This window comes from Sinocyclocheilus anshuiensis, unplaced genomic scaffold (assembly GCF_001515605.1).
Source record: "Sinocyclocheilus anshuiensis isolate Anshui unplaced genomic scaffold, SAMN03320099.WGS_v1.1 scaffold1563, whole genome shotgun sequence".
NCBI classification, from domain to species: Eukaryota; Metazoa; Chordata; class Actinopteri; order Cypriniformes; family Cyprinidae; genus Sinocyclocheilus; species Sinocyclocheilus anshuiensis.
The window spans coordinates 538,991-551,486 of NW_015552706.1; the positions used below are offsets into that span (position 1 = coordinate 538,991).

The following is a 12,496-nucleotide window of genomic DNA, read 5'->3' on the forward strand; positions in this document are numbered from 1 at the left end:
AAGGGGGTCTGAATACTTTCCGTACCCACTGTATATATATACTCAACTGTATATACTGTAGTAATTTGATTTTCACTCTTTTCTTGGAAATAATTGTATCACTCGAGGCTGAACTGATACTAGCATACAAAACTGACCAATTGCAAAATTCATTATTAACAAGAAGACGTTTCTTCGGAGGAATCAAGATGTTCACCAAGTGATTCTGTCATGTGTGTCATTAACTGTGGCTGTTTGCCTGATGAGAGTTTGCACTGCGTTCACTCATCCAGACAGGAAGTCATTGTGCGGGAGTTTGCTTGCTCATGTCCCAACTTGCAGGGGAAGTCCTTTGTTAAAAGGATGTTTGTGATAGTGGTGTATTTGCAGCGGCTCTTAGGGAGTGTTGGGTGTACGACGGCCTTTTGAGGTCAGGGTAATTGCAGTTTTAGGATGTGGAGAACATGTTGGATGCTTTATTTCAGATGTGTTGGGACATGCTTTCATGGCTGTGATCCTCAGAAATTCTCAAGAGACTTTGTATGTTTGTTTATGGTCCAAGATTTTCTCAACAGTTCCCAAATCATTTCAAATGTGGCACATCAATGTATCATGTGGTTGCAGTTCTGTCAGTTTGCTTCTACTTGCCTTTACTTCATCTTCCTGCAGCTGCACAGTCAATTCAAAATGGTGGTTGGCCAGTCACAGTGTTTTTTTTTTTTTACAATGTCCTGCCATGTGTTTTCCCCTTGATCCAGTTGGTTTCTGCCTAGCTAAACTCTGACATCTAGTGGTTAATGTTACCAACACACTGATCAGAAACCAACACATGTCCGAGTCAAGAATCCTTATCAAATACCTGATACAGAAACTTCTTTAGCTTCAAAATCCATAAATTGTTTAAGGTCAGATAAACAAATCTCAGCTGCACTGAAAAGCAGCATGTGTCTCAATATCCATCTCTCTTTCTTTCTCGATTTCTTGTTCATGTTCAGACGGGTGAATATGCCACCGATGAAGAAGGAGAGATGAGCCCCATGTTTCCTAATGCCATCGAGGTGTTTGACCTGGCAGAGAATGAAGACATGCTCTCTCCTGTGGAGATGGACCCAGAGAAACTTGCACACAAGTTTAAGGAGGTCAGTGGGACACAAGAAAACTTCTAAAGCTGACCACTCATAAACGCATGACCAGAAAAAAAATGTGCAAACCTATCCACGCTGCCATTTTTTAGTTTCATAATTGCCTTTTGAAATTAACTGGGAATTGACTTAATATTAAACAGATGCAGCTGATTTTTATTTTATTTTAATTCTAATTTTATTTATATTATGATCAATAGCTAACAATATGAATCTAGAGTTTGTATTTATTTATTTACTTAATTACTTACTTATTTCGCACTAAAGCTCCATTATGGAAATGTTGGTCTATATCAGCAATTTTATTTTTTTTTACAATCAATAAGCAATGTACACACTGTAAAAAAAAATAATGATAATTGTTTATATCATTATGCGCCCCAAAATAAATTACAATATAATTTACATTTCATTTGATTTGGTTTGTTGATATCTGTATGAACTCAATAATCAAAAAAAATGTGCATCTCTGTACACCCATCTCTGTCTCCAGCTCCAGATAAAACATGCTGTGACCCAGGCTGAGATCCAGCAGCTCAAGAGGAAGGTATGACTGTCCGTCAGAGACACCACTTGTACATGTCATTTTATTTGCTTGCTTTTGATTTGTATAAACATTTGTAAGAGATCTTTAAACAACCTTTATTTACCCTTGTGATGATCTCTCCGTCTCTCTCTAGCTGGCTCACGCTGAGCAGGATAAGCTGCGCTGGCGGATGGAGAGGGCTCAGTTGGAGCAGACGGTGAGAGAGAATAAGGAGCGGGTGGAGAAGTTGGAGGGCTATTGGATGGAGGCTCAGAGCTTGTGCCAGGCGGTGGACGAGCACCTGAAAGAGACACAGACACAGTACCAAACGCTGGAGCGCAAGTACAGCAAAGCCAAACGCCTCATCAAAGAGTACCAGCAGAAGTGAGTGCAATGAATTGGGGATAATAGCGAGTCAGACTCAATATAATGACTTTAATCAGGATCACAAAACAAAATAAGCATGTTCGAGGGGTTTGTGATTGAAAGAATTAGACAAAACTCCTTCATGTGACCTAGTGAAAGGGTTTAACTGTATTGTGTGCATATGTGTGCGTCTTAATGCAGAGAGATTGAGTATTTGAAGAAGGAGACGGCCCAGCGCAGAGCACAAGAGGAGTCAGAGGCCACCCACAAGGTGGAGACAGAAAACCTCCAGGAGAAGGTGCGTTTGGAAATCAGAAACCATTTATTCTTATACACTCACACACTGGGTGATTGCAAATACTAGTTTTATATGACATTTATTATTGGTGCCTACTCTATTGATTTTGAGATTCTTTTATTTGTCTTTAAATCTTTAAACAGACAGTCACCTACTTACAAATCGAGCCTTCTGTCTATGCATAATCCATCAAGATCCCTCAGATCTTCAGATCAGAGGTGGTGGACTGGTCCTAGAGCAAGAATAAAACTGAGAAATTATCCGGCTTTTTCAGTAGTTGTACCAAAACTGTGGAGGAGCCTCAAGTGCTCAAACACTTTCTGATTTTAAAGTTAGTTTTTCTTGGCTTTTATTGTATTGTAGAGTTTCATGTAATCTCCTTTACTGTGTTTTTGTTTTGTTTGTTTACATGATGTTATAATTTTCAGCACTGTACAGCACTTTCGTCAACTCTTAGTTGTTTTAAATTGTTCTTTAGAAATAAACTTGAACTTGAAGCAAACATCACTATTATTAATCCTATTTTAGTTGAACGCTGCATTTTTAGAGAGGCGTGTCGTGCATGAGATGCTGCAAAAGATGTGTGATGTGAGCACAGCAGTCAAAAAATGTTTGTCTATTTACAAAGAAAACAATGGAAAAATAACGGAGGGGAAAGGAAAAACTGTGAACCTGCCCTAAGGGTTTACATTTATTATATTGTTCAAAATTTGGGGTCAGTATTTATTTATTTATTTATTTTTTATTTTTTTTTTTATTTTTTTTTTAGAAAAAGAAATTAATTTAGCAATAATGCATTAAATTATAATTCACATTTATTCATTTAGCAGACGATTTTATCCAAAGTGACTAAAAAATAAGGAATACAAGCAATTTATCATAAGGAGGCAATAACACAAAAAAATTATCAAAATTGACAGTAAAAACTTTCATAATGGTACAGAAGATTTAATTTATTAAAGAATCCTGAAAAAAATTATAACACATGTTTCTTGAGCAGTAAATCAGCATATTAGAATGATTTCTGAAGAATCATGTGGCACTGAAGACTGGAATATGATGCTGAAAATTCAGCTTTGCATCACAGGAATAAATTACATTTTTAAAAATATTCACATAGAAAACGATTATTTTTAATTGTAATAATATTTTACGATATTGCTGTTTTACTGTATTTGTGATCAAATAAATGGAGCCTTGGTGAGCATACAGTAAGAGACATTTTCAAAAATATTAACAACCCCAAACTTTTGAACAGTAATGTATGCATTTAAAGATAAAAGCATTTGCCACATACATAAAAATGGTGACAATAAGTGTACCTGACCTGAATTTCCATCTTTTTCCATCTCAGATTACAGACTTGGAGTCAAAGGTTGGTGCCCTGAAGAGCTTGGAGCCGTCGTAAACCTTCCACTGTGGAAAAGACGGAGAGAACGACAGAAACGCCTTGAACTCCGTCCACTCTACCCTCCGACCACATTTTCCCTCCATGACCTGAAGAGCCTGGTGAACTACAGGAAACATGCTGAGGGGATGTTACCGGGGACCAAGAGGGGACCAAAACAAACACTGTACCAGACGCCTGAGGGACGTCAAGCCATCAGGAGGCCCTTTTTATAGTCATTTAGTCATCTTCTCCATTTCTTTTTAAACGCCCTTAAAGGTATTATGAGCCTCTCTGCTCTCGGCAGGAATGTAGAACCTCTTCGTTAATAAATGTTCACTCACTTGCTTGCAGGAGAAGAATGAAACGGTTGCTGGACAAAGACGGCATGCCCACAGTGTAGGATCAGAGCGAGAGGCGGCCTGTATAGCAGTGACTGACAAGAGGACTGTTTGTATATATTCTGGCATATATTTAAATATTAAAATCGCTTAAGCAATGTTCTGGGGGGGAGGAGAAGGGGTAAGGGCTTTACTTTTCACATCTAGGCAAATAATACAGTGAAAATGGTCCATTTTTGCATTGCAAAAGAGATGGTATCAAGTTTTTTTCTTTTTAGGACAAAATTGGAAAACATGGTGTGAAAACATTTACAGTTAGCATTCAGGGGCTTCTCATGTTTGCTTTCTGTGTAAAAGACATGTTAATGGAAGTGTAGAATGAGTAGGGGCTTATGGGTGATGATTTCTTCACAGGAGAAACATCACTCTGTGCTTTAACTTCAGTGCTTGTTGGTGCAGTGCTCATTGCACTGCGCTGTGTGCCTCGGTCAACCCTGCAATGTCGTCTGACTCTCTTACGTAACAGAGTTAGACTTCTGCATCAATCAGAAATATGGCCTTGTTTTATTGCTACCCAAAACCTTTCACCAGCCCTCTCTGTTTAAGCAGACTCGTCGTGTGTTTACTCCGATGTAAGTGCACTCAGATTGCACTATAGAGTCCAGGAGAATCCTAAAGTTGTATGCCTCTGTTGGCTGCCATTCCTCCTCTCTCCTGATGGACGTGGATTGATTCAGTATTATCGTTCCATATACTATGATGTGGAATCTCCTTTTAGTTGGATTGTGGTGTTATAAGCCACTTTTGTCTTTGTTATTTTGTCTTAAATGTGTTTGTAGTCCTGGGAAAACTGGAATTTTGACACGGCAATTGAAGGAATTTGAGAGTTTTTAAGTTAGCATGTTAGAGATACTGAGCCTCATTCGTAGGACACGAGCAGAAATTAGGTGTCAAGTTTCCATAAAACCACTCTTGGGGGCCATTCACACAGAACCAACGTTTTTTCCCCATTCCACAAAAAAAAGTTTTGAGACACGTCCAATAAAAAAAAGACACTTTTTTTTTTTTTTTTTTTACTTATTTGTAATTGGAGCAAAACGCAGCTACATGTGCAAGATGCTTCAAAAGCCACAAGACGCCAGCGCAAAGGTCAACCACGTCCATCTAGCACGTATTTACATAGAAAAACAACTGAAAAGTAGAGCAGTGAAAAAGAAAATGCGTTTTGGATGAAACCACCCCCACATAAATGTAAGGGTTGGTTCACACAGAATGCGTTTTGCATTCTACTGCATTGCTTTTTTGTTATTTTTCTCGCAAAACGTATGAGCTTCGCGTTTGTAAGACACTGTCAAGTGTCAACCCTGCGTTCTTTTCTTCTTTATTAGTTGAACTGCAACGGAAGAACACCTTCTGTGTGAATGGTCCCCAATCTGTGGAGTGCAGATTATTTTCTTTAGTTCAATTGTGTCCTATTTTTACTGTTGGGCTTCTCACGTCAACAATATTAATGAAAGAGAATCGAGTTGGTTTTTCAAATGCCAAAAAACTGTTATTCCCAGCTTAGTATTGAAAACCTTAAAGAGTATTGTAGTTCTTCCCATTTCCCTCCTGAAAGTATTTGTTGTTCAGCTTTTTACGAACTGTTCTCATTTTATGTGACTGTTCATTTTCATGAATTTTTTTTTTTTTTTTTTATGTTACAAGTAATTTTCTGTTTGACATTGGTTGATCAAGCATCATGTTGATCAAGCAACAGGGTAACACTGAGAATACAAACGATGCTGCAGAGTTTTGTGAAACAATTGGTAGGAACATCATAGAATAGGAATCTTAGTCACTGCTATTCTGCTAACCTATATGAATTTCAATCATCCTAAACCACAATTAGACTGAGCTTATGTCTGACTTTCCTTGTCATAGTCACCTAAAATCATTTTTCAAGCAAGCGAGAACAAGCACTGACTGGAAATCAGAATTATGGGACTATTTTCTCAGTTATACAGCTCTTTAATTCGTTGACTCTTTAACCCTAACTAGACACCTGTTATCTAGCAACCAAGTGCAGAATGGTGTTTGAGAAATTGAAATAATTCCACAATGATTAATGCAGCAGTAAATGTATATAATAGAGCCATTTTGAGGGCTTTTTTTTTTCTTTCTTTTATTTGCACAATGTCAAGGAAACCTTGATTTTCCATCAGTAAGAAAGCCCACTGGCTTGACAAGGACCTTAGCAAAGATATCCGAATAAAACGGTCTTATTTGCTGTGTATAGTTCTGTTTACTGTGAGCCTCTGTTTGCTGAAATGTAATATTGTAATGTGCTGTCTAGTACACGACGACCATGTGTATGGATGTCCAGACAGTGGCACAGTTAAAACATTTCTTATCCCAGAGCGTCACACTATAGAAACGAGCAAACTGAGTTATGGAGGTAAAGGACACTTTGAATCTTATAAACACTTTTAATTTTTCACATTTTAGCTTAGCTTAGCTGCTGCCTCTAATGAAATGAATTTGCTTCCATGTACAGGAAAGAGCTCTGTTTCTCTCCTCACTTGCTGGTGTAATAGTTGTTCCTCTTTATTTTTGGTGTCCTACAGTGTACTTCAGTCTAATAATAAGATGAGTACAGATAACATGTTTAAAGATGTTATGTTGCAGTGTCGTTAAACAAGCAGCAACTTGCTTGGAACTATATTGGAGGGGAAAAAAAGTGTCTACAAACGCCACAATTTGTAATTTGATTGTAATTGCTATAATTATGACACTGTCACATTTGTCTGACACCTAACATAAAGCAGGAACGCCGATTTTATAGTTGTTTTACGAACTCAACTCCATTTCCTCTGTTTAGTTCCTCTTTTTTTACCCCTGCCATGTAAATCGCTACATGAACCAGAGGAAGATGTTCTCCATTTGAAATAAGCGTCATCATGAGTGATAATTGCATAAGTACTGTCATAATAAATGCAGAAATGTTCTGAGCAACAGTTTGAAATTGTCTGTTTTGAAAGGCAACGTGCGATCGATGAGAAGGTGAGTTGCTACCCTGTTGAAAAAAACAGCATATGCTGGTTAGGTATGTTTTGACGCTGGGATGCTGGTTTATGCTGGTCCTTTGCTGGTTTAAGCTGGTCCTTTGCTGGTTTATGCTGGTCCTTTTGCTAGTCATGTGCTGGCAAAGGACCAGCATAAACCGGCAAAGGACCAGCATAAACCAGCAAAAGGACCAGCATAAACCAGCAAAGAACCAGCTTAAACCAGAATAGGACCATCTTAAACCAGCAAAGGACCAGCAAAGGACCAGCTTATACCAGTAAAGGACCAGCATAAACCAGCAAAGGACCAGTTTAAACCAGCAAAGGACCAGCATGAACCAACAAAGGACCAGCTTAAACCAGCAAAGGACCAGCTTAATCCAGCAAAGGACCAGCATAAACCAGAATAGGACCATCTTAAACCAGCAAAGGACCAGCTTATACCAGCAAAGGACCAGCATAAACCAGAATAGGACCATCTTAAACCAGCAAAGGACCAGCTTATACCAGCAAAGGACCAGCATAAACCAGCAAAGGACCAGCTTAAACCAGCAAAGGACCAGCTTAAACCAGCATCCCAGCGTCAAAACATGCCTAACCAGCATATGCTGTTTTTTCAACAGGGTATCATGTTTTGTAAGTTGAATAGCGATAGTAATATGTTGAAAAATGATTAATTCATATAAACATACAGGAGACCACAGAGTCATTATTTTTCTGTACATCACAAACATTTTAATTTGTCAACAGCACAAAAACTATGCCGAAAAATAATGTATTGCTTCTGTGATATCAGTATGTTTGGAATGTAATTATTTCTGCTATTCCATTTTTTTTTTCTTGTTATTATTTGTTAAATGGATCCAAGCTACTCCACTACATTTTAAGAAAAAGATGGCCTTCCTTGTTATTTTATTGCGGTATAGCGCGTTATCGGAATTGTGATTGAATCATTCCTTTGAGTCGATTCTTTTCAAATAACCGATTTGAGTGGTTCCATTGTAAATTCGACTAATCTGACTGCAAGCAGATTCAAATGATAGTCAGAGCAAGTCACATGTAGGCTAAATGACAGAACTGGGGCCGGTTGCATAAACTGCTTAGACTTAAAAAGTTAGTCATCTAGTTTTCTTCAAAACTGTTTCATAACTTTTCGAATTCAGTTACAAAAAGGTAGACTGTCCCAATTTGAATCAGAAAAGTAACATTGATTACCTCTTGGCTAACTGCTAGTTCTTAAGACATTTTAACATAATGACTATGTTTATGCAACTGGCCCCTGGTCTTGTTCGACTTGAGCCAAAAACGAGAGTAATATGAAGCTCGAGAGCTCTGATTACAATTACTAATAAGGTCTGAAAGTCATAATTTTAAAATCTTTGGCTAGAAAGCCTTTTGGTTTTAAGAAATATCAAATAAAACACTATTCTTGCACCATGTACAAACAAACACTTACTGAAGCAGAACGTCTGGAGTGCTCATCACAAGAGGCTTTATTTTAGATGCATCATTGACTCATGTCAAGAAAAGGGGGCGGGGCAATATCGTATGCCCCGCCCTCCGTGTCTTTCATTGGACATGTCTGCGTTTCAGATAATCGCACTGTAAACACGGACTTCTGTACAAAACCAAAAAAAACTACAAGAGAATACCCGCTTTAAAAAGATCAACCAAAAACAAATGAGAAACTTTGACCAAATTAAAAATCCAACTAAACCACCTACATGCTGTACAATTCATCCATTGCAGACAGACAATGCAAAAAAAACTATGCAACCAAAACAGAGGATATGTACAAGTCATCTGTAATGGATAAGAAATTATATCAAACCAAAACAACAAAAACCAGTGAATATGCTATACAATTCTTTCATCGCAAACCACAGACTCTGTCTGGGACGTCGCCTTTTAAACTGTACACGTACGTTTTTTTTTTCTTAGATTTACAAAACAAATATTCATCTTGAGAGTCCATCTCATAGCTCTTACATAAAATAGAGTCATATTCATATTTATTTTTGCTATTTACATGACATATGTACAGTGCAGCCTTACAGGCCGTCCCTTGTATGACCTCAGGAGGAGATCCTGAGAGAGTCCAATCCAAGACAAGTCATCCCATACAGAGCCTATTTTCAGCTTGGGATCATTCTGGAGAAAAAGTTGGGTGCAAATAAACACTTTTCCATTTATTATGAGAATGAACCTTACACCAGGCCCTTTCAACATAACGTACAAGGGCAAGCTGCATTACAAAATACTGCATTTTGGTCAATTTTTTTGGTCTGTTAGTAATCTTTAATAAATTAACAGCAAAGTTCAATTTGGCTTCAAAGCTGCAAAAATAATTATCAGTATTTTTGTCTTGTTTTTCTATCTAAACATCCTTGAAACAAGATCAATTTAATTAAATTATATATGAACACTCCTAATATTCCTGAATTTCTTCTGTATTATGACTTCATCATTTACATTATTCAGGTTTATTATAGAATATGTTGTACGTTGGAGCTGGTCTTGGATTCGGGACTCATTTTTGATGGCTGGGGATCCATATTGTTCAGAACACTAACATCAAATGACTGCAGCCAATTGCACAGGGTTGCAGTAAGTGCCAACAAGGGGAGGAGGGAAGACCAAAGGTCAGAGTTCAAGAGGTCAGATTGTCTCATGTATTTTAGGGGTCATGAATGGCCAAAATGCAGTCTGTGTTTCTGAAGGCCCGGATGACAAGTTGTACAGATTAAGCTTATTCCGGTTTGGTTCAGTTCAACTGATGGCAGTGCAATCAGGACAGGTTTCCCTTCAGTCGTGAACAGCGAGAAACAAAAAAAAAAAGTAGAAATTAATCCAGACCACTATGCGTGGTCATAATTAACATTGACACAGAATCACTCAAAGCACAATTCACACCATTTTCATGAACAAATTTCCTCGTTTGATGATTTGGAGGCGGAGCCTGAGATGATTGACAGCCCAGCTGGGTTGATCTGTGACAATGGTGAATGAAGGGTTGGGTGTGTGGGTTTATTGGCGGGAACTAGAGCTTTTGTAGATATGGCTTGTAGGTGCGCTTGGTCCCTTCACATGTCTTTTGGCTCCAGCTTGCTGGACATCTCAAAAAGCAGGTTCTGATTGTCGATGACCTGCAGTTGCCGAACATACGCTTTTGTCTGGAGGTGAGAGGGGGACGGCTCGGCTTCCATTGCTGTGAGAAAGACAGAAAGAGAAAAAGAAATCAATTAAGGGCACTGAAAGAAAGAAACACAGTAATAAAATCTGAAATTCTACTTTAGAACACCTTTTTTATAAATAAATGTATATAACATTTATAGTATACATTTATACACTACTGGTCAAAAGTTTGGAATAATTAAGATTTTTTAATGTTTTTAAAAGTCGTCTCATATATGTATGTATGTATATATGTATATATATATATGTATATATATGTATGTATATATGTATATATGTATATATATATATATATATGTATGTATGTGTGTATGTGTATGTATATATATATATATATATATATATAAAACCGTTCATCTGAATTAGCATAAGAGACAACACTAAACATTTTAATTATTCTACTTTTAACCGGTAGTGTAAATATAACTATTATTACAAACAAATTATTTGAAATTATTTATTTAATGTTTATAGCTAAAAATTGCAATCAAGATTTTAAACTGTAGAAGTCCCGAATGTTGATAGCAGGTTTGCAAAGGTAACAAACCTCACAAATCATCCTCAATCATGTTTGAAACAGGAGTGGGCAAATATTAACAGCATTCTCCAATAATTACTGTAAACTGCAGATGAGTGTGTATTGATTAAGAGGTGATACTGTGGCTGACCACATGGTGGCGTGGTAGAGCTGAGATACCAGCATAACATGCTCACAAACACTCAAGTCCAGCTGACCTGACTTTACTCACACACAGCATCCGTTGCTAAGCCACACTTTTCAAAAAGAGAGTAGAAAAAAACTGCAAGAAGAGAGAGAGAGAACGCAGGAGGAAGGAAAACAGCTCTTTCAGTAGCTTTGAATAGCTGCACATTGTCCTCTCTGATCTCAAGAAAAAAAACTGTAGCTTCGCCTCTGCATCAGATTCAGCTGTCACTCAAGTTATGGTGAGACAGATGCTGCTGCTGCTGCAGGTTCACACACATCCAAGACCAACCGCTCATTTACTTTAAACCTATGCTGCTGGAATCATTTTCTGTTTCAAAGATATATATTTCAAATAAATGCTGTTGATTAGCATTTTCTGTTCATCAAAAATCCTGAAAAAAATGTATCATGTTTTCCACAAAAATATTAAGCAGCACAACTTTTTTCAACATTGATAATAAGAAATGTTTTTGAGCAGCAAAACAGCATATTAGGATGATTTCTGAAGGATCATGTGACACTGAAGACTGGAGTAATGATGCTGAAAATTAGGCTTTGCTATTTTTAAATTGTAAAAATATTTCACAATATTACTGTTTTATAGTGCTTTTGATTTGAAAAATGCAGCCTTGGTAAACATAAGTTTTCTCTCAAAAACATCTTAAAAAATTGCGTCGACCCCAAACTTTGAGCCTTAGTGTACATTCATCTTGTGTTGAGAGTGTTTTGTAACAAAACCAGACAAAGATATTGATTAACAAGATGACTTTTGAAACTCTTTCATAGCTCAGATTGAATGGAGTCATGTTTCATTTATGCAACTTTTTCCTCAGATATTTCCTAAAAATAGCTTAGGATAACAAAAACAAAATGTGGATAGCAGAGCCCATATCATTTAGCCTTAGACAATTCTATAAAGAATTTCAAACTGAAATATGACCATTTGCATGAGCGTCTCATCAATCAATGTCTTGAAGCAACACTGGAGGCTGAATTAATTTCCTCTGAGATCTTTTTTTTTCTAACAATAAAAAGAGATCACAGCACTGATCTGAGATCATCTGCAGCCTCCTTCCTTTGACACTTTGACAGCAGGAGCGCATTAGAGACAATTACAGAGTCATTAAGTCTCACATCCGAGCAGCTCCCCCAAAGTTCAAACCCGCTGTAAGGGACGCGGTGGCAGGAGGAGTTCTGCATGGTCAACGGCTGCAATGTATCTATTGAAATCGATGCCGTCTGGCCTCGACACGTCACCAAATGAGCCTCAGCCACCATATAGAAATGTCATTGCTTACGTGGGCGACAGATGGAATGTCATGCTACACCAGCATAAATCGACTGACAAACATTCAATTAAAGGGGTCATATGATGCTTTTTTAAAGATCATTATTTTGTGTATTTGGTGTAACAGAATATGTTGACATGCTTTAATGTTCAAAAAACACATTATTTTTCAAATACTGTACATTATTGTAGGTCCTATATGCCCCGCCTCTCTCAAACGCTTC

At 37.5% G+C, this 12,496-nt stretch overlaps 2 protein-coding genes across 3 annotated transcripts in view; one reads left to right on the forward strand and one right to left on the reverse strand.

Moving 5' to 3' along the window:
- LOC107667750 (neurabin-2-like) overlaps window positions 1-12,496 on the forward strand; it is a 67,746-nt gene that overhangs the window by 53,864 nt on the left and 1,386 nt on the right. Inside the window, exons 7-11 of one of the 2 annotated variants that reach the window (XR_001631814.1) lie at window positions 975-1,118; window positions 1,615-1,668; window positions 1,802-2,031; window positions 2,215-2,311; window positions 3,666-4,933. Coding sequence is in view for 1 of the 2 variants with exons in the window: in XM_016459468.1 (XP_016314954.1) it covers window positions 975-1,118; window positions 1,615-1,668; window positions 1,802-2,031; window positions 2,215-2,311; window positions 3,666-3,719 (579 nt within the window). In the remaining variant the exon portion in view is untranslated. Of the gene's footprint in view, window positions 1-974; window positions 1,119-1,614; window positions 1,669-1,801; window positions 2,032-2,214; window positions 2,312-3,665; window positions 7,030-12,496 lie in introns of those variants that run through there. The other variant, XM_016459468.1, reaches the window with a different exon arrangement.
- LOC107667751 (rap guanine nucleotide exchange factor-like 1) overlaps window positions 9,079-12,496 on the reverse strand; it is a 46,747-nt gene continuing 43,329 nt past the window's right edge. Inside the window, exon 15 of the mRNA XM_016459469.1 lies at window positions 9,079-10,291. Within this exon, the coding sequence (XP_016314955.1) occupies window positions 10,167-10,291 (125 nt within the window). The 3' untranslated portion in view covers window positions 9,079-10,166. The remainder of the gene's footprint in view (window positions 10,292-12,496) is intronic.